At 40.6% G+C, this 20666-nt stretch overlaps 1 protein-coding gene across 2 annotated transcripts in view; it reads right to left on the reverse strand.

Moving 5' to 3' along the window:
• inpp5f (inositol polyphosphate-5-phosphatase F) overlaps positions 1-20666 on the reverse strand; it is a 209877-nt gene that overhangs the window by 18670 nt on the left and 170541 nt on the right. For both annotated transcript variants that reach the window (XM_060842076.1, XM_060842078.1), the window contains exons 9-15: positions 16647-16714; positions 14737-14861; positions 11524-11601; positions 9343-9463; positions 4482-4610; positions 2415-2532; positions 1053-1251 (exon numbers count right to left, since the gene is read on the reverse strand). In XM_060842076.1, the coding sequence (XP_060698059.1) occupies positions 1053-1251; positions 2415-2532; positions 4482-4610; positions 9343-9463; positions 11524-11601; positions 14737-14861; positions 16647-16714 (838 nt within the window). The remainder of the gene's footprint in view (positions 1-1052; positions 1252-2414; positions 2533-4481; positions 4611-9342; positions 9464-11523; positions 11602-14736; positions 14862-16646; positions 16715-20666) is intronic.

The following is a 20666-nucleotide window of genomic DNA, read 5'->3' on the forward strand; positions in this document are numbered from 1 at the left end:
TTAATCCAGAGACCCTGTGTTGGAATCCCACCATGGCAAATGGTGGAATTTGAATTCTCAAAAAAAACCTCAAATTAATTACCTAATGATGGCCATGAATTAATTGTTGATTATTGGAAAACCCCATCGGGTTCACTAATGTCTTTCAGAGAATGAAACTGCCATCCTTACCTGGTCTGGCCTACAGACCCACAGAAATGTTATTCAATCTTAACTTCTCTCTGGGTTTTTAGGGATGGGCAATAAATGCTGCTGAGCCAGTAACACCCAGATCCCAAGAACGTATAAAGAACAAAAATTGTTTACAATGTTAACTCAAAATTTATCAGGAATGATATTTTAAATGCCGTGCATTGCCATGGAAGACGACAGCAGCAACAGCATGGGCAATTTATCAGGAAAGGGACTTGACCCTTGACCCAGACTAAGGGAACACAAGCCAAAGCAAAATACTGCAGATGCTGAAAATCTGAAACAAATACAGATAATGCTGGAAAAGTTCAGCAAGTCGGGCAGCATATGTGGAGAGAGAATATGATTTGATGCGTCATGATTTCTTCATAACAGAGGCAAAAAAAAATTCGAAATAGCACAAACACTTACTGAGTCATTGCAGGCCTATCAAGCCTGGATTATTTTGAAATAACCTCTGCTCTTAAGATAAAAGTCTTTTTCTCTTCCAAGATTCAACTCTTCGTTTCATCAAAATTATAATATGTACCCCTAGCATTCAAATCCTGTTTGTAACAGTTGGACGGTGTTTGAGATGTAGTTCAGCACTGCTGCTGTTCCATGCACATTTGTTTACTGACAGCATTAAATAAATATCACTGGATTTAAAAGGCATTTCAAATCTTCATTAAAAATTCAGCCTTCAAACAGCAGGCTCGACCATCAATTTTCCTGTTCCACATCGACGGGGAATGGTTTATATTGTGTTGTAACTATTCTCTACATTTAATTGAGTATGACAGGTTGAGATGCGTCAACATTTAATTTCAGAGAATGAAATAAAAAATTCTCTGTGATGGATGAATTCTGTGGTTACAGACCTTGGATCGCAATCTATCACAGCCCAGCCTCCATGGAATTTCTCATCGTCAGGTAATAGCAATTTCATATAATTCTGCAAGAGGAGACTGAACTGTTCCTGCTGGCTTCTCTGGTTCTGTTTATGCAAAGCTTCATGCTCTTTTTCTTTGTTAAAGATGGAGTAGAGATCTTCAGTCACTGGGATGCCCTGCATTGGATCTAATTAAAGGGAAACATTACCATTTACCTGCACACTTAAAATAGTAGCACAGTGAAAACAAATACTTATATCAAAAGAAAGTAGAATGGTCATTTAACCACCAGGATGGAAAATGAATGTTCATTTGACAATAATAATGAGTGACCAAATGTATATATGTATGTTTGGGGCAGCTCAGTGGTTAGCACTGCTGCCTTGCAACACCAGGGACCCAGGTTTGAATCCAGCCTCGTACAACTGTGAAATTTGCACATTCTCCCGGTGTTTGTGTGGGTTTCCTCCAGGTCCTTCGGTTTCCTTCCACAGTCCTAAAATGTGCAGGTTAGGCGAATTGGCCATGTTAAATTGTCCAGTGTTCAGGGATGTGTAGGTTAGGTGCACTATTCAGGGGTAAATGTAGGGGAAGGGGCTGGGTGGGTTACTCTTCGAAGGGTCGGTGTGGACTTGTTAGGCCGAAGGGCCTGTTTCCACACTGTAGGGATTCTATATCCCCTGTCAGACATAACGAAAATCATTCTCTGTGGGTTAACCATCTTGATGAATCACCAAAGATGACCGAGGACAAATCAGAAATTTGCTCTAGAGAATGAGAGATAGATAGAATACACAAGGGAACAGGAAATCTAACTTAAAAATACAGACTGCATTTCAAAAGTTCACCCTCGTCCAAACAATAATTCTCCACCAGTCACAAATTGAACCCATTCAGCTTCCACTCAATTGCTTGGCTTCCAAAATGATCAGATACTGGAAACGCTTAATAAACACTAGACATCTAGAGAAGCTTATCCTCAGCCTCAAGCACAAAGGTGATATGCCAACCAGCAACTGTGTGTGGAAATCAGAGAGAGGCTTCCAAGTGCTTTTTGCTGCTGTCAGATTCACAGGTTAGACCATAACTGAAGGAAATAAAAGTTCAATTAGTCCAATTGGTGACCAGTGCTGGAGGAGCCTGGAAACAGATCAGACTGTTCTGTGAATCTGCGAGTTGACAGCTACAAGGGCAGAAGGTGGAGAGAAGGGAAAATACAAATATTAGGCCAACATGAAACCATGACCCAATGTAACCCACTGGAAATGTGAAGGTGCACAGGGTTCTTGTACTTTTCCTGACGGATTTCCCCAAGCTTTCTTAATGTTAGTAAAGTTGCAGTGCTCTTACCTATGACAGCTTGTCGATATGCATCACGGAAGCGATTGAGATAATACCGATTGGCAGAATTATAACCATCTTTCATCATTCCTGCAAGCTTTCGTTCTCCAGTTCTTGTAAAGTCGCCCTAAAATTCAAAAGGAACAAGAATAACACACCCACGCTTCTGCTGAGGAAGGTGAGAACTACCACAGATGGGAGTTTGAAGCTGAAAATGTTTCATATTTCAGGTCACGGCTTCAAGATTTTATTTTACTTACTGCTCTGAAAATAGTAAAAATCATAGGCACCACCTGGCTCTCAAATTTAGGTTGGCTCATCCTAGAGCAGGTCACAGTATGAAAGACACTCCAAACTGATTCACTGGATCTGTGCAGCATCAACTGCTTATCTATCGTTCACCCCCTCACACAGCAAAATAAGAGAGAGTGGAGGGAAACGAGGAGGATGGTGATGTGAGGTGGGAAATAGTTTTGGAAAATTAGTGACGACAACATCAACCTGGTACTGGTCACATTCCTATTTGTCTGTCTCTTTGGCTTCGCGTTTCCTCTTCCTCTTCTTCTTTTTGTGGCAGGTATTTATGCAGTGAGCTGTGCAGCTTTAACAGAGATAGCAACAACTTCCTCTTCCTCCCCACCATCTCCATAACAGTTCAGCAACACCACCTACTCATCAGAAGCAAGCAGGCTCCTGAATTCAGGCTTCCAGAGACTTTCAACCAAAACACAAGGAGTTACTTTTAGGAGAAGAATCATATCGTCTACTGCTCAATGCTCAATAGCAGACTGACCCTGAAACTTACAGAATAAACATAACATGGCGAACTTGGGAAGGAGCTATGAAGAAAAAGGGCACTGTTTGACCCAAGTGACGCTCATACTAAGCTGACCACCTCTCACCACTGGATTCCAATTAACCCCTCAAAGACTGGTATAAACTCATGGCCAACACCCCAGGGAAAGAGTGTAAAACAAAATAGTCCTTGAAAACAAAAAAGGAAGAATTTTCAAGGTTACAGGGAAAGGGAGACCTTTTCTTCGTAGAACTAACACAGAAATAATTGACTGTATAGTTTCCTTCTCTGCTGCAAGATTCTTCAATTGCTCTCGGAGTTGATTCAATTGTCCAAGGAGCACATCAGGAAATCTGTTTGGGAAGATGTGAAGGATATATGAATGGAAACCAGAAAGTCCGGTGGTCAGAGAGGAGTAGAATTGGCTGGGACACTGGGGTCACTTTCATCTGAGGAGAATGGATCACTGATGACCTCCTTCTAAATTTACCTCCACAGTGGCCCTCAGTAACTTGAAACCATCAAGAGTGCCTGCGCACACGGACAACTGTCGAGAGACAGGTCCCCTCCATTGGCCAGATCAGCTCCATCCCTCAACTACCCTCTTCTCTCATTCCTATATAATGGTGATAAATGGATGATTCTGAAGTCTGACACTTTGTAGCTTGTACAAATAAAGGATATGCTCAAGATGGGTTAGAAAAAGCCATGTGGTCTTGGTATCCAGATTGGGAAACTTGAGCATAATAAAAATGGAATATAAATCAGTTGTGTTAGTTCTGCCATGAGTATTTGACAGTGGATATTATAGGATGACTGCTTCAAACCCCTTCCTCACCAAATATCAGTGAATTTTCAGGGCGTCCATTTATTCTCAATTACGCTGGTTAAAAGGCTTATGCCCAAAATGTCGATTCTCCTGCTCAATGGATGCTGCCTGACCTGCTGTGCTGTCCCAGCGAAATACTTTGATTAATTATGCTGATTAGTCAAAAAACCTACTGGTTTCAATAGTTGCACAGGGTTCAGACTCTCAACCATTCATTTCTCAGTTATTTTGAATTAGTTACATGCAGATGTCAATCCCAGATCAGAAAACCACTCTATACCAGCTATTCAAGACTACGCCAACATTAGTCGGAACTTGTGTACAGGAGGATAACGTGGTATGTCAATTAAAACATGGTGTTTAACAGCATTCTGGTTTCTGCCTGATACAGATAAAGAACAAACTATGGCAGTCACTGAATTGGAATGAAATGAAGTGAACTGGTTGTTACCTTTAAAGCTGCCGTCCCAGCATACTGCCTGCTAATGGCGTCTCCATTATTGGCCCACATGATCTGATAAATCCGATAGCATTTCTGAGGCAGGGGTTGTTCGGGTGGCATAACCCCCAATTTCTTCAACTGTAAGAGACAATCGAGGAGATGAACAGAATATGAATTCAAATCACTCAATTATTTACATCTTTTGCAAGGTTACTGTATTGGCATCGATTGCACGCAAAGCAATGGTGCACAATCTATTTAGATTCTACAGTAACACTGTCAAGGATAGATGATCAAGAATCAAACAAAGCCATGTCAGATAGGTGGCAGCACAATACATGGTAATTCTCCTTTTACTGTTAAGCATGCATATAATCTCAACTAAGTTTTTGATGTTTAAATAAAATGTGGAGGGAAGGAAATAAAATGCGTATGTACAGCACCTTGTGGCTTCAAGATACCCAAAAGACCTGCACATTCAACCAAATATTATGGAATCTCAGAACTGTTCTGCTGTCAGAAGTCATTCGGCCCATCATTGTCCTCACTGGCCGTCCAAGTGAGCTTTATAACTCAGAGCTATCCTCCTCCTCTTTCCCCATAATCCTGCGCGTGACTTAAACAGAAACAGTCATCAATACCCTCTTGAAGGCCTTGACTGAACCTGCCTCCACTATATTTCTGCAAGTCTATTTCAAACCCTGATATACTCACTGAGCGAAAGATTTTTCCAACTGTATTTACTTAATTGTCCAAATTACTTTAAATCTGTGTCTTATTTTCAATTCTTTTGCAAGTGGAAAAACCTATCTACTTTGTCCCGACATCTCACTTGATTGAAGTTTCTGAAATTGTATCTTCTTAGCTTTCTCGTCTCCAGGGAAAACAGTGCCAGTGCCTCCAATTTATCTTCATTACTGAAGCTACTTAATTTCACCAAAAGCTCTTCACCCACTGCTCCAAGACATTCATATCCTTCTTAATGTGTGGCACCTAAACCTGTACATAAAACTCTATAGTTCAGCAGGTATTTGGTAGATAAACGTCAGAAATAATGTGCAGTAAGAGCCTATTAGTGTTTTATATGACGTCTCTTCAGGGAGGGACTTCAGGTAAAACTTCCTATTCATCTTCAAGCAGTTTGGAATGCTCTTCACAATGACATAATTACACAGGTGGCACACTGCTGCCTCACAGCGAATGGTCCTGGGTTTGATTCCAGACACAGGCAGACTCAGGTGTTTGTCTGGAATTTGTATGCTCTCCCCCATGTCTGCTGGACTTCCTCCGGGTGTTCCAATTGTTTCCTGCCACAGTCCAAAGATGTACAACTTAGTGGATTGGCCATGCTAAATTGCCCAGTGTTCAGGGATGTATAGACTAGATGGACAAGCCGTGTAAAATGCAAGATTACAGGGGTAGAATGGGGGATAGGTCTGGGTGGGATACTCCTCAGGGGGTCAGAATGGACTCGGTGGGCAGACTGGCCTGCTCCCACACTGTAGGGATTCTGAAACTGCGTCAAGTGCAGGACTTAAGCCTGACCACCAACATGCTCAGGTTTGGGGCAAACAAGCCTTAGTCAAACCTCAAACGTCTGTGAACTGTTCTCCATTCGGTCACAGCAAGTTCCTATTTAAACGTGAATCTCAGTGCAGTCAGCCTCCAGCCCTTCCCTAAAACAGTCAGTGGTAAAGCTTTCAAGTCCATTTCCTTGGGGCTCGCAGGATGTGACACCATCAGCTCCAAACAGATCCAAATCCTTACTGTATCCCATTCACATCTCCAGGTCTTTCCACAGGGTTACTTCATTGTGGGAGGAGTAAACAAAAAAAAATTGGAAAAAAAAACAATTTTACAACATAAAAGCCATGAAAAGCTACTCCACAAATATGCAATTAATTTTTGACTGCTAAATTAAATTTGCAGACTGCACTGTAAAGCCAATTGTTTTGTGCTAACAATCTTCAACTGAATTAAATGTGAATAAAACCAGCAATTATAAAATAATTTATAGTGTCAATAATTACCCACTGCCAATTTCTCTAGTAACAATCCTCACTTGTAATTAAGACTTAACACTTGCAGTCTCTCACAGCTGAGATGGGATATCCTCTGCAATTGCAGCTTTGCCACCCAATTCTCCCTTTTTCTCAGCCCCAGCCTCCCCTAAGTCAGGCCAGCACAAGGCAAAGTTTAGAACAGCATCACAACCCCCTGGAAAATGCCACATGTATTCTCTTTAATTAGGAACGACAAGAGGCAATTTGAGAAAGAAGCCACACACTGCTCAGAAGATCTTCGCTATTAATGATGATGCTAGTGAAATGTAGACTTGCTTCAAGCACAAATTCAGTTACCGGACAGTAGTTAAAGAAAAATCAATAAAAAGCTTTTAAAAATCCTCTGTGGTAATCTGATAATGTTATAAAATCAGCCATCAACTTATATTCACACTTTATAGACAAATATCTATTACAACAATATTTTACATGAATGGAGCACATTAATACAGCTGGATAATTTTCTTTCAGTTTAGCATGACCTCAGGATAGGATAACAGTACAGCTTTTCGGAGAAAAGGGAAGCCGAGAAGGATACTCATTGAACAATGTGATTGGCATCCATATTACTTGGTTTAGTTCATGGGATTTGGGCTTTGCTACCTTGCCCAACATATTACCACTTCTAATTGCCCGGAGAGGTCGGTTCTGGATCTGGTGCCACACACAGGTCAGACCAAGGAAGGATGGCAGACTTCCTTCAATAAAGAGCATTAGTGAATCAGACAGTTTTTAAATGATGATCAATAGTGATTACATCATTTAAATTCAAGATTTTTACTGTGTTCCAGTTTGACCCTCTGCCTTTGTGGGATTTGAAGCAATGTCCTCAGAATATTAGTCTGGCATCCAAGGTTATTATACAGTCATACAGATGTACAGCATGGAAACAGAGCCTTTGGTCCAACCCGTGCATGCCAACCAGACATCCCACTCCCAATCTAGTCCCACCTGCCAGCACCCAGCCCTTATCCCTCCAAACCCTTCCTATTCATATACCCATCCAGATGCCTTTTAAATGTTGCAATTGTACCAGCCTCCACCACTTCCTCTGGCAGCTCATTCCATACACGTACCACCCTCTGCATAAAAAAGTTGCCTCTTAGGTCTCTTTTATATCTTTCCTCTCTCACCCTAAATCTATGCCCTCTAGGTCTGGACTTCCCAACCCCAGGGAAAATACTTTGTCTATTTATCCTATTCATGCCCCTCAATTGTGTAAACTCCTATTAGGTCACCCTACAGTCTCTGACACTCCAGGGAAAACAGCCCATCCTGTTCAGCCTCTCCCTATAGCTCAAATCCTCCAACCCTGGCAATAGCCTTGTAAATCTTTTCAGGACAAATGAGCAAAAACTTGGTTAAAGAGGCAGGTTTTAAGAACAGATTTAATAATTAGGACAGTGCGCTTTCAGAAGGAAATTCCACAGCCTTCTGGCCGATGCAACTAAAGACAGGGCCACCACTGGTGAATCTATTAAAATCAGAATGATCATAATGCCATACTTAGACGAGCACAAACATTTCAACAGCAGAAAAGACTGGAGGAACTGACAGAAATAAGGGAAGACAAGGTCACCGAGGGATTTGTAAACAAGGTTGCTAATTTTAAAATCAAGGCACTGCTTAAGTAGCAGCCAATGGAGATCAGAGGATAGAGAAGTGAAAGGGAAATGGAACTTCATGAGAGCTTGAACAAAGACAGAATCTGGGATGACCTACGAAGGTCGAAAGTGGAAGGTTGCCAGGAGGCGATGATAAGCATCAAGGACAGAAATAACAAAAGCATGGAAGAGAGTTTCAATAGAAGGTGTGCTGAGGCAAGGATGGAATTGGGCAGTATCAGAGCGATGCAAACAGGCAATTCTGGTGACCCCGTCAGAAAAGGTGGCCAGAAGATCACCCTGACCTCAATCAAACTTCTTTCTCATTCAATTCTGGCTGTTAGACCAGGAAGGGTTTTCCAGTGAGGATAATGAGAAAGGTTTCCCTGGTGGAACAACCTATAACACAGGGTTGCAGTATCAAGTGGAGAGGTCAACCACTCAGGACTGACATATGAAAAAATGTCTTCACTCAAAGGGTGCCGAAGCTTAAGGGTCAGTTTATACTGGCATTTTGCTGTCATCAAAGTCCGAGATGAGAGGATCCTCTGGAAGTAAAGACCATTTATTGTGGATACACTGGTTACAGAGGCAGTCATGAGCAAATTGAACATGTAGAGGACAAAAGAAAGTAAAAGGTCATTTGAGCTTGCTCTGCCAATCAACAAGGTTAGGCCTGGTGTGATGACAGCATTACTTTCTTATCAGTCTCCCATAACCACAAATTTCCATTGCTTCGCAGCATCCTGTAGGGTTGGATGCTAAATTCAGCTTCCACACAAGGACATCTGTGAAGGTTTACCTCTCAAAAGGATATTTCTTCAGAGTTAGTCAAGTGATGGCTTACAATGGAAATGAACAGTGATTGTGTGATTGCTGACAAAATTGTTTAAAGAGATCATTGGATTGCTGGCCCATAAAATGCACTTCTGCTTGGGCAGGGGTCACATAAAATTGCTGCATGGCTTAATGTCCGAAGTTAACACCAAATTATTGCATTTGGAAGCTAACTGTTCCTTTTTTGGTGCAGTTTTCAGTCTTGTAAATATGGTAGTGTCTGCTGTAACATTCCACAATCATTTCTACTTTTTTACCTCATTTTTAATCATTCCCTTCTTAAAGATGAACGCAAAACTTGATGAGACAAAACACCAGATTCTCATTTCTGAATGCTACACCAGAGATTACTTGGCTGTTTCCTACCTGTTGTTCCATGACCACTCGAGCAATTGCAGCTTGAACCACATTTGTCCGATCCAAGCAATCCATACAGTTCACCCTGAAGATTCCTTCCTGTTTACAAATCTCTCCTGCCTGGTCAACCCTGCAAGCAATCAAAATGTCACTGTTTTTCCTGCGAGCACTCCTAGACCAAGTTATGCAAATGTAACATCCGGAAAAAATAAATAACAGAACAGTCTTCACTTTAAGAATCAAGGTGCCAGAACTTGCAGGAAGTCAACCTTCTGCCAAGTTTTGTGCATCATACGACAGTGAGACAACATTCTTTCCAACAACGGGGAATGCCAACACTTCCTGCTTCCACAGAGCCAAGTGAAGTAAGTTGCTCCTGGCTCTGAAACTGCAGCTTACAAAAGTCCTTTTGGTCTATGTAGGGAAAATCTGTGTAGGAGGGAAGCATCACAGTTGAAACAGTCAGGAGTGACGCTTTGTTTCCCAGAAATTTATTTCAAGGATAAACATTTTACGGTGAACAAAGGTTTGCATATTTTCATGACATGTAGTTGAAGGCAGTCTGAGTGTTAGGGTAACTGTAAAATTGAGCACTCAAGTCGGATCTCTGTTCAGCAGGAAACTGCAAATCTATAGGAAAGTCAGGAGGTCTGCTGACAGATCATTACTGCAATCATCCTGCAGTTGAGAGATGCCATTCCAATTTAGTCAGAAGGGCCCATTCCCATTTACATCACAGCAACAGGACATCATATCACATGGAAATAATGTTCTGCGCTCAATGCCTGTCCTGGTGATTATGAGTGTCATTGTAGGAAGTCCAATGGTTAGATATGCTGATAAATGTATACATAGATCCTCCAATATTTGGGATCAACTACAATATAATCCTCAAAATACCAGCTCAAGTGTTTTCTGTAGTTTTACGTTTAATCAGAACTTCAGAATCCCCAGCTCCACTTTTGTTTCAAATATAAATGAGCTACATACACTCAAAACACAATAATCAAATCCACGTTGCATTATAACAATGTCCTTTCCATCTTAGCATGCTTCAATATTTATATTCAACTGAAGAAATTGAACCCTTGTATTGAACACCCAATAGCAAGCCGGGACACTCCAAATCGTATGCAAGCCGAGTCAAATATCCCTTCATTGAAATGAATACTTCAATACTAAGACCTTTCATTGCTATAATGTTATTTTCTCCATTTTCCACTTCAGCCTCGCCTCAATCGAAGTCTGAATTTAGGCGTTGTTTGTACACTGACAACAAAGTCAGCTTATGATTGTCTAAACTCAACTTATAAAAGACATGATAGATGGAATGCAAAAACTCCTCTTCCAAGCAATCAGAGCTTACTTGAACTTTAAAACAGACATTCTTGATAAAATTATTTGCAATTTTCTGTAAGGTTGTGCCTTTAAGCTTCCTGCTGAGTCCCTTACAATGCTCACCACTTCCAGTCCAAGGGGATGGCAGCATAACCTCTCAGGACATGGGTCACTGGTAAACACGGTGCAGGCACAGCTCACAGTGACACACCATCCATTTACTGTTTGCTGTTCTGAAGAAAGGTCACTGGACCTGAAACACAAACTCTGCTTTCTGTCCACAGATGCTGCCAGACCCGCCAAGCTTTAAGCAATTTCTATTTTTGTTTCCAATTTCCAACATCCAACCAGTTCTTGCAGGTTGCTGTCACAGCCTGCCCAGGAAGGTGCAACACACTCCCCACATGCCCCCAACCTGATCAGAGCAGATGGACTTAAGGGATGAAAATGACACTTGGAACCATCACAATGCTGATTCCAATACTCGCCCTGTCAATCATGACAAACACACAGTCACAGTTCAACTGCTGATAAGAACAAAGGCATTTTAATTCAGTGTAGTTTAATTTAGGAACTGTTACAAGTCCTGGGCAAGGCAGATCACTTTAGGACCATTACAGACACTCTTCATGTGCTGAAAATTACTGTGCCGCAACACAGCAAAACAATTTATATTGTGAAGCTGTTCCAATTGGCACAATGATAATGAAAAAGATGAATAAATTAATCTCACAATATAGTGGAACTTTGTCTACCCAACAGATAAGCTTTGGCTCTGTGAACTTGTCATTACAATAAAAAAATTTTACTAAACTACACAATGACAAAAAGGAACTAAATGGAGATACTAACCAGCCCCATTTCATGTCTGTGATGATATCAGAGATAGCATCGGTCAAAGTCTGCACGTTTTCAAACTTCATTCCTCGACTGAAAAGCAAACAAATAACCATTTCAGTTCTTCAGCAATTTAATCAAACCATTTGTAAAAATGAACATTTATGATTCAACTGAGTGGCTTCCTTGGTTCTCAAAAAAGGACATTTTTAGATACGCATTTAATCAGAAGACTCATGAAAGGTACACTTATTCACATAATCAGCTGTCTGTCTGCCTGTCACTGACCCTGGATTTTACCTGTACCTGCTCCCTTGGCATTGCTTGCCCCATTGAGGGCAGTGACAAATCGCCTACAGACTGGCTGAATAAAAGTAAGAGATGAAGTGATCACAAAAACAAAATTCAGTTCCAATAAAGTAAAAAGGACAGCTCAATGAAATGAGTCACCATGAAATGAAAGATAGCTACAAAAATAATTTTTCGTCATCAGTTATAAACCTCATTAATCATGATTTGAGTTATTGGTTTAGCTACAGATGATGTATTCCCTTATCTGGTCCAAACTCGTGCCCAATGGAAACTGAAAAAAGTTGCTCAATCAATTCACACTGACTTACAAGAAAATCTCAATCGGTTTTCGAACAGGAATTGAAATAAATCTAAAGCAAAAAAATTGCTTCATAATCGCTTAGTACAGAACTTAATCACTGATGAAGGTGACATGCTATTCAAAGTTTCCACCCTAGAAGCTCATCAGAACGGAACTAAAAGAATATCAAATTTAAAGGGAACAATTTATTCCACACGAAGAGAAGGTGCTGAAGGTATAGCAACTTGACTGGTCGAGGTATTGCCCTGGAAGATATTCCAGGAACAGTTAGCTTCCAAGTTTTTGCTTAAATCAAGCTAAGCAAGTCAACACTGAATGGTCAAGGTAGTGTTGCAGGAAATACACCATAAGGAATGTGTTTGTACATCCCAATTCCTGGAATAACAAACAGATGTTCAGCTGTTTACAACAGGCAAATTATTGAATGGTCTCAACCAGTCATGTTTGCAAACATCAGGAGTGCCCAGTGAAACCTCTTTACTCAGTTGTCAGGATTTGGAACATAGTACCTGGAAGAGTGGTGGAGGCAGATTTCAGAGGGCTTCAAAGAGAGCTGGACATATATTTGAAAGTGATGAATTTAGAGGGTTACAGAGATAGAGCTGGAGAATGGGACTCACTAGGTAGCTCTTTCAGGAGTTGATACAGACATAATGGATTGAACAGCTTATTTCTGTAGTAGCTTAGTTCTGTGAGTAGATATGATTCCGTGATTGGCTGGACTTGGTAAACAATCCTAACTCCTAGTAATGACACTAAGAGCCAAATTAAGTTCAGTCAGCATTGAGGCTTGCCTACGCTTGAATCTTTATTCCCAAGCGAGGACTCATTTTTTGCAAATAGAAACATGTTCAATCAGAAGTCAATCTCATGGTAACCACTGCCTGGTATGCTCACAACAATGCCTTCATCAATTTTACTTGGTTTGAATTTAAACAAACGCTTGACAGGGTGTGAATGTGTGTCTGTGGGGCGGGGTGAGGTCAATATTTAAAATCAGAATACATTTGCCAACCAATTAAGATGCTTTCTCATGCAGTATAAATTCCTCATCCCTTGGAAACTTGGTATTCTTGGTAATTCTGTCCTGATGGGGACAAGATAAAAAGCTTCAACAGCATTTTTTTTAAACAATACTCAATTGATACAACATAATGCAACTAGGGAGGATGCACTCAAAATTCAGAGGTAAAGTGAACAGCTAAATACAAACTATTACAGAAGTTGGTCGATGTGCAAATTCAAGGCAAAGCTTGCTTGAGTGCCAATGTATACAAACAGCGACAGCTATTTTTCAATAGACTTTGGGGCCAGCTCAATAAAGCAACCAGCATTTTTGTCCTTGTAGGTAGGTGAATGTGCTGAAAAATCCTTTGTAGCTTTGTTCCCTAAGATTGGAGTTTGACAGGGTAGCTATCCTAAATAAACAAACTAAAGCCAAAATTGTGCTATCAAAACAGAATGACAAGCTTGTTAAATGCAAATTAGATCGCAATTCTCACCTGCAATATACACTCTCGTCACTATTAAATGCAGTGCTCTGGAATGATCGATAAATGCAGTCTCGCTCCTAGCAATTCTAGATCTTCATTTTGTGGTGACTTCAGAGGAAGCCAGAAATGCCTCATAATGTATCAACATTCACTAACATTCTCCACCCATCCTAAACAGTTGCTACGTATAAAAATATTGAGACCATATCCTGGTGACTGCTAATCAAAAATTACATCATTTCCATTTTGTATTTAGAAATTAAGACAAACAGGATGATCCCCAACGTCATGCAAGCAGTTCATTTTTCCTGAAGATTTATTTGTTTAGTGTTGGGGTGGAAAATGGTCTGTAATGTTTAAGGATCACACAGGCGTACAAATCACTTTTCCTACTATAAATGACTGCCTAAGGATATGGGACATTTATTTCCATCATGCCCACTGCCAAACCAAATTTTAGGACTCCGCAGCAACATGCACACTCAAGGAGTGATCAGGCAAGTATGTGCAGCATCAGCTGTTTACTATCAGCTCTGCTGATTTTTAACTGCAGACAAGAATAGACACTGGATTCTGACAGCCCACAAAAGGATAGGTAGCTGACACCCTGCAAACTCATTTTAATCTTACCTTGGCTTTTTTTTAAAACCCTGAATCTAACTCAACATAGAACTCTTCCATTAAACTGGAAGGCATATTAATTGCACATTAGGAAAAAAAACTCATTTTTCTTTCTCTTGCTTATCCATTTTTGTTTAAAAAAAAATTAACATTTGCACATCATCAATAAATAACATTCCCCAAATAGTACATATAGGAAATCAAAGAAAGACATAGTATTGCAGAACAAGAAGAAAACAGACCGGATGGTCTGACAGGGGAGAAGAAATAACTGGTACCTTAACCACAATGACAAGAGGAGAAATTGAAAAATCAAGTTTTACTTTCATGAGATGAAGGGAAAAAACCCTGACATGGCCACGAGACTTCCACACAGTGTAACAAGGAGAAGCAAACTGTACGAGCACCCGCCTTGTCATGAGCTGCACTTGAATCAGTTACAGAACATTCATGTAAAGACTTTCAATCACAATCTACACAATCATCACTCTTGCTTCTTACCAATGTTCATGGAAGTCAAAAGTCACATAGGTAAGGCTTGGATTATTGTACAGCAAAACTTGCCGAAGAAAAGCATCGCCAATTATTTTCTCTCTTCCAGTCTGATCTACCAGGCTGACAATAACCTACCGAGATCAAACAGAAACAAGAATTGAATGCAACACAAAATTCACAATTCATTTAAAGCTCATTTAACAAAGAGTCTTATGTAGTAGGTACCCAATCTGTACAAAGATTAGCCGGGCCAGAATGCCCTCTTTAAATACCTCCCCTCTTTTAATAAACTACTAAAATCACTTAATTCACAGTGTGAAATGCAGGCATTTTCGCATCAATGGAATTTTCCATAAATAAATCAGAGCAAAGGCAGGCAATAAACTTGCATATTGGGAATAATCCAAATAAACATGATCGACTGACTTTATGATAAACATGGGACTATTTAAAAAGGTGACAGACACAATGTCGATTAAATACTGCATGCACACGCACACTACACAGGCTAATAACCTACATCTGTGACTTCCTGTTTCACAATTAACAAAAGAGAAACAGCCAAGCAAATAATTTTAATCAAACTATGAACATGATTGATGCAGATGACAGTAAAGAAAAATCAGACTTGCATAATCCGTGGACTGCATTTTTTGTTTATAAATATATTTGTGTCAGAAAGAAATGTCAATGCTCGAACAGGTTTGACTTTTAAATATCTGAACATAGGTTTATCTCAGCAATTCTCAATATAATAAATACTTAGCTAATGTCATTAAGATGTCACTCAGAACAAGTTACTTACTTACTTTTCTGCCAGGAAAATGGCACCCAGTTTGGAGTGGGAAGGGGAACATCATTTGCATACACCTAAAGACACTGATAACCATGTTGGGAAATATCTGCAGTTATGTTGCAGTACTTGTTTTGGGAGTCTAAAAGGGCACTGTTTTAGGACGCTTTCATAGAGATACTGCTGTTTAGAATGTGTCTAAAAATAAATTCATGAATTTTAGCAAGGTGTTATGCACAAAAACTGGGACATAACAGTTATTAACTGAATACTTTGTATCTGTCATTACTAAAGATGCGATTACTGCTCAGATCATGGAGAGATAGTTTAGACACCGAAAATTTTAAAATTAGTCGGTGGTAGTACTTGATAGACTACTTGAATTTGATAAGAACATAAATAGGAGGAGATCTTCCTATTTTTAAACTCTAAACTATCTCACAATGAAGGACAAAACATCATTTGATGCCGTAAAGTATCAGGACCAGATGAGGTGTACCAAGAACACTGAGGGAGGCCAAAAAAAAAGTGGAAATTATGGACAATGGCCAATGGCCAATAATTATTAAGAGTTATTTGGACTCAATGCAGGCCAGACTGGAGAGTTGCACGTCACACACTTGTTCAGGAAAATGGTGCAAACAGCAACTACAGGTCAAACAGTTTAGTACATTTGCTAAAATACAACACGTGAAAGCAACAAACCAGGCAGCCAAAAAAACTGATGAGTTTATGAAGTCACAGAATAGCTCATTACACAACGGAACCAAGGACTGAAAACCAATGGGGCAGCATTGTGGCTCAGTGGTTATCACTGCTGCCTCATAGCACCAGGTCCCAGGTTCAATTCCAGCCTCGGGTGACTGTAGGGAGTTTGCACATTCTCCCCGTGTCTGCATGTGTTTCCTCCAGGTGCTCTGGTTCCCTCCCACAGTCCAAAGATGTGCAGGTCAGGTGAATGGGCCATGCTAAATTGCCCATAGCGTTAGGTGCATTAGTCAGAGGGAAATGGGTCTGGGTGGGTTACCCTTTGGAGGGTCAGTGTGGACTTGTTGGGACCGAAGGGCCTGTTTCCACACTGTAGGGAATCTAATCTAACTCCATCAAAAAGCAATCAGCTCACCTGCTTCTTATAAATTTTCAGCTGCTCCTCAAAGTGTGCGGCAAACTTGCTGGTGGTCTCCTCCTCTGCTGCACAAATCAAACCATTTCACATTACAAACAAAAACACACCCCAGGAACATTCAAAAAAGTGAAAAGGCATTGCTCGCCTAAAGACAAGAATAGGAATCCAGCAAGATTTGCAAGTAATCCAAAAATCAACTTTTGAACCAAAGTTTCCAACTGAACATGGGGCTCAGGCAGATATCTCTCTGTGGAAGGATACCCCCAGCTTCCATCCCATGACCATGTTGGATCAGGTGCCAATTCGAAAGAACTCTCTTCAATTACCTGCTCACTATTCTGATAACCAATAATCAGCACGATGACAGGTTTGCCTCACATGCAGCAGTTACTTGTCAGACAATGAGACTGTAATAGCTGCATCTTTAATGGGGTTGTGAAAGGTAGAGCAGCAGCATGGGTAAAATTCTTGGGATAGGTCACCTGACCCCGCAGTCTCCAAAAGAGGCTTGGGTCATAAGGGGAGGTATTATGGAGTTAGAATGCTTTCTGTAAAGAAAGCAATAAAATGGTTCTAAAAACACATTGCTGTGCATTAACATTACATGCATGTGCGCCTATGTACATCTTTTCAAAAGCATCCCCTAAATAAACAGGTTTAAAACAGAATTTCAATTAAGCAGCATTCTAATAGCTGTTACAATGAAATAAGTGGAGCAAAGCAAATATTGCTAATGGACAAGTGTGACATTCTCAGTTGCAATCTCTTCTCCCACCAAGGTTCGTGTATCCAGGCTGTAAGTAAATGAGATTTTAATATTAATATGGAGAGTTTTGTCACTGCTCAGTTAGGAGGTGCTCAGTGGGACAGTTCAGCAGCTGACAACTCCATCTGTCCTGAATCTGTACATGTCCTAACAGCTGCTCAAACCAAACGGGCAAGCAATGGAAACAGCAGAGGTGCCTGTGGTCTGTAATATAGCAGCGGCTTTCGAGAGAGGACTAGCCTTCTGTTACTGCTCCCCAATGTCCTAAACCACAATTTGTTCAGAACATAAAACTGTTTCATGTTTCCTTTGAAGCAGCTCAAATCTAACTCTATTAGAGGTTTTTACGCCTCATTGGCCACCCAACTCCATCTTAAAATAAATTGGCTAATATTTATTAGCACTTGAGACTTGACTTTTTATTACATAGAATTGCATAATACAGGACAAAAAGGTACAGGATCTCCCAATGCATTAACTCCAGCTGTGGGTTGATGGTTTAGGATTTGAAGGATAACTAGCTGCTCATCTCATTTACATGTGCTGGGCTTTTCGCTCCTTTGCCAATATTTGACTCAGGAGTCTCAATGCTGTCAGGTTTACCATGAGAAATGAGCAGTACCAAAGCCATATGGCGCTCATGATGTCGAATCAGCAGCTGTAGAACTGCCAGCTTCAAAAGAATACTTCCTTCAGGGTATTTGGCTAACCAGCTAGACATACTAATCCAAACAGCTTGACTAAAGAAAGGCATCAGCAGTAATACTGTCTAACTCTGCAGTTGTGTAAGTAAAATTACTTTGAGAAAGGATCAGGGATGATAGGGGAACAGTGATATCAGTGCACATTGAAAGGTCAAACTCAGCTGGCCAGTTGAGGACATAGACGTGGACAATGGATGGGGGCATGTGAGGGACATCATATTTATCAAAGTTTTTAATAGTTATCTTTTATGTGCTGTCCTTAATCATCAGGGCACCGTGAGGTGATGAAAAACAAACAGCATTTGAAAATTGTCTCAATGGAAACTGGCCAGGAGTTAAGAGCTCTATTTCCTGAGGTTAGGTGCAAATATTGGTTCAGAATAGCAAAGGAAGCTATACAGAGATGGACAAATGGGCTAAACGCAGGCAGTGTCAATTCACAAAATTTAGATAAAAGAAAAAGCGTAACTAGGAAAAAAATTATTATATTCGGGATGGAAGTAGGTCACAGAATATTCAAGGTAGTAGGTTACTTAAGACGTCATCAAAACACCAACTGAATTCTTCATTTTATCACAAGGTTAAAAATATAAAGATCATCAAGTAATAACTAGCTCAAAAAGCTTCAGCAATATCATGTAAAAGTACAACATGCAATACTGCCAACCATATTATTGAAAGGATTTTGAACTCTTAGAGAAGATACCACATACTGTCTCTCGGATGCTTCCAGGTATAAGGAAATACAAATAGAAAAGACTTAGAAAATTGGGTTTTTCTTCACTAGAGGACAGATTCTGAGGAGATTTGATAGGATGGTACAGAATAAACGATAGTAACCTGCTCAATTATCATGGAGCCAATAAAATATAAAAGTAAATTCAGGATGAAAGCAAAACTGATTTGGAACTGAAGGGAAACTCCTCATATATACCCATTCGTGAAGAGATGAGAGTCATATTCACATATAAATTGTTGTGGTTAAAAACTCAGTTTTCAAGGTTAAACGATCTATTTGTCAATCAGGAACAACCTTGCCTCTAACAGAAAATATCACTTCAAATGTAGAGCACATGACTTTCCAAGGCAGTAGTAGGGGAGTGCAGTGATAGACGTGATGGTATCTTGATTAAGACAGACATCCACATCCTTAGGTGATAGTAAAAAGAATACACTGGAAAAGCAGGGGAGTTATGTCTAGTGCACTGGGCAAAGATGACCCCTCAACCAAGATCACTGAAGAAACACATTGCACATGTGAGATTTCAAAGAAGATTTGTAGCTCAGGTTGTAAATGTGCTCACTGAGCTGGTAGATTTGTTCTCAGATGTTTCATCAGGGTGCTAGGTAAAATCAGTGAGCCTCTGGTGAACCGTTGGTGTTCTTCCCCGCTTGCCATTTATCTGTCTCAGTTTGTTCTTGTCGGTGATATCACTTCCAGTTCTTTTTTTTTGAGAGCTTGGTAAATGGGGTCCAAATCAATGTGTTTGTTAATGGAGTTCAGGTTTGTCTGCCAGGCTTCTAGGAATTCCCATGTGTGTCTTTGTTTAGCCTGTCCCAGGATGGATGTACTGTCCAGTCAAACTGGTGTCCCGCCTCGCCTGTGTTAATGGATACCAGTGATGGTTGGTCAGGTCTTTTGGTGACTAGTTGGTGCTCATGTTTCCTGGTGGCTAGTTTCCTGTCCATCTGTCCAATGTAACATTTGTTGCAGTCCTTGCAGAAGACGACCCAACCCATTCCATCCACTACACCTAGGAATTCCTGAACAAAGACACCAAGGTAGAGGTCAACGAGGTCATGGTCTCCTTCGATGTGACGGCCCTATTCACACCAATAAACATCACCCTGACCAAAGAAACACTGGCCTCACTGCTAGACGAACCAAGCACACAAACACCTGACAGCACCAACTCCATCAGCAAGGACAGCATCCTCAAAATAGTAGATTTGTGCCTCACAACCCACTTCACCTTCAACGACAAGACCTACAAACAAATTAATGGGATGCCTGTGGGGTCACCAATATCAGGACTCTTTGCAAAGCAGTTATACATCGGTTAGAATGAACAGCCCTTCCCATAATCCAGCCCAAGCTTTAGGTCCACTATGTGGATGACACCTTTGCACAAAATGCAAATTAAAAGAAACCCAAACACAAACAACCTCCTTACTGATGTAACCTCCAAAATGAGAACAACAGACTCCCCTTCCTAGACATCACAGCAGAACGAAAAGCCAATGGAAAGCTGCAGACCAGCGACTGTAGGAAAGTGACACACACAGGAGCAATCAATCCCAACACCCACAAACAGAGCTGCATCACAACATGATTTAAATGAGCCACAACACACTGTAGCACCCAAGAACTATGAGAAGCCTAAGAAAACACCTTTACAATGTAGTCGGCAACAACGGGAACCCAATAAGCGCAGTCCACCGATTTGTGCACAAACCTAAACCAGAAGACACAACACGCCCAGAGACTCCACCCATCCTGCCATACATGAAAGACACCTCTGAGAGGATGACCAGACTATTCTGGCC

The sequence above is a fragment of the Hemiscyllium ocellatum genome, chromosome 22, assembly GCF_020745735.1.
Source record: "Hemiscyllium ocellatum isolate sHemOce1 chromosome 22, sHemOce1.pat.X.cur, whole genome shotgun sequence".
NCBI lineage: Eukaryota > Metazoa > Chordata > Chondrichthyes > Orectolobiformes > Hemiscylliidae > Hemiscyllium > Hemiscyllium ocellatum.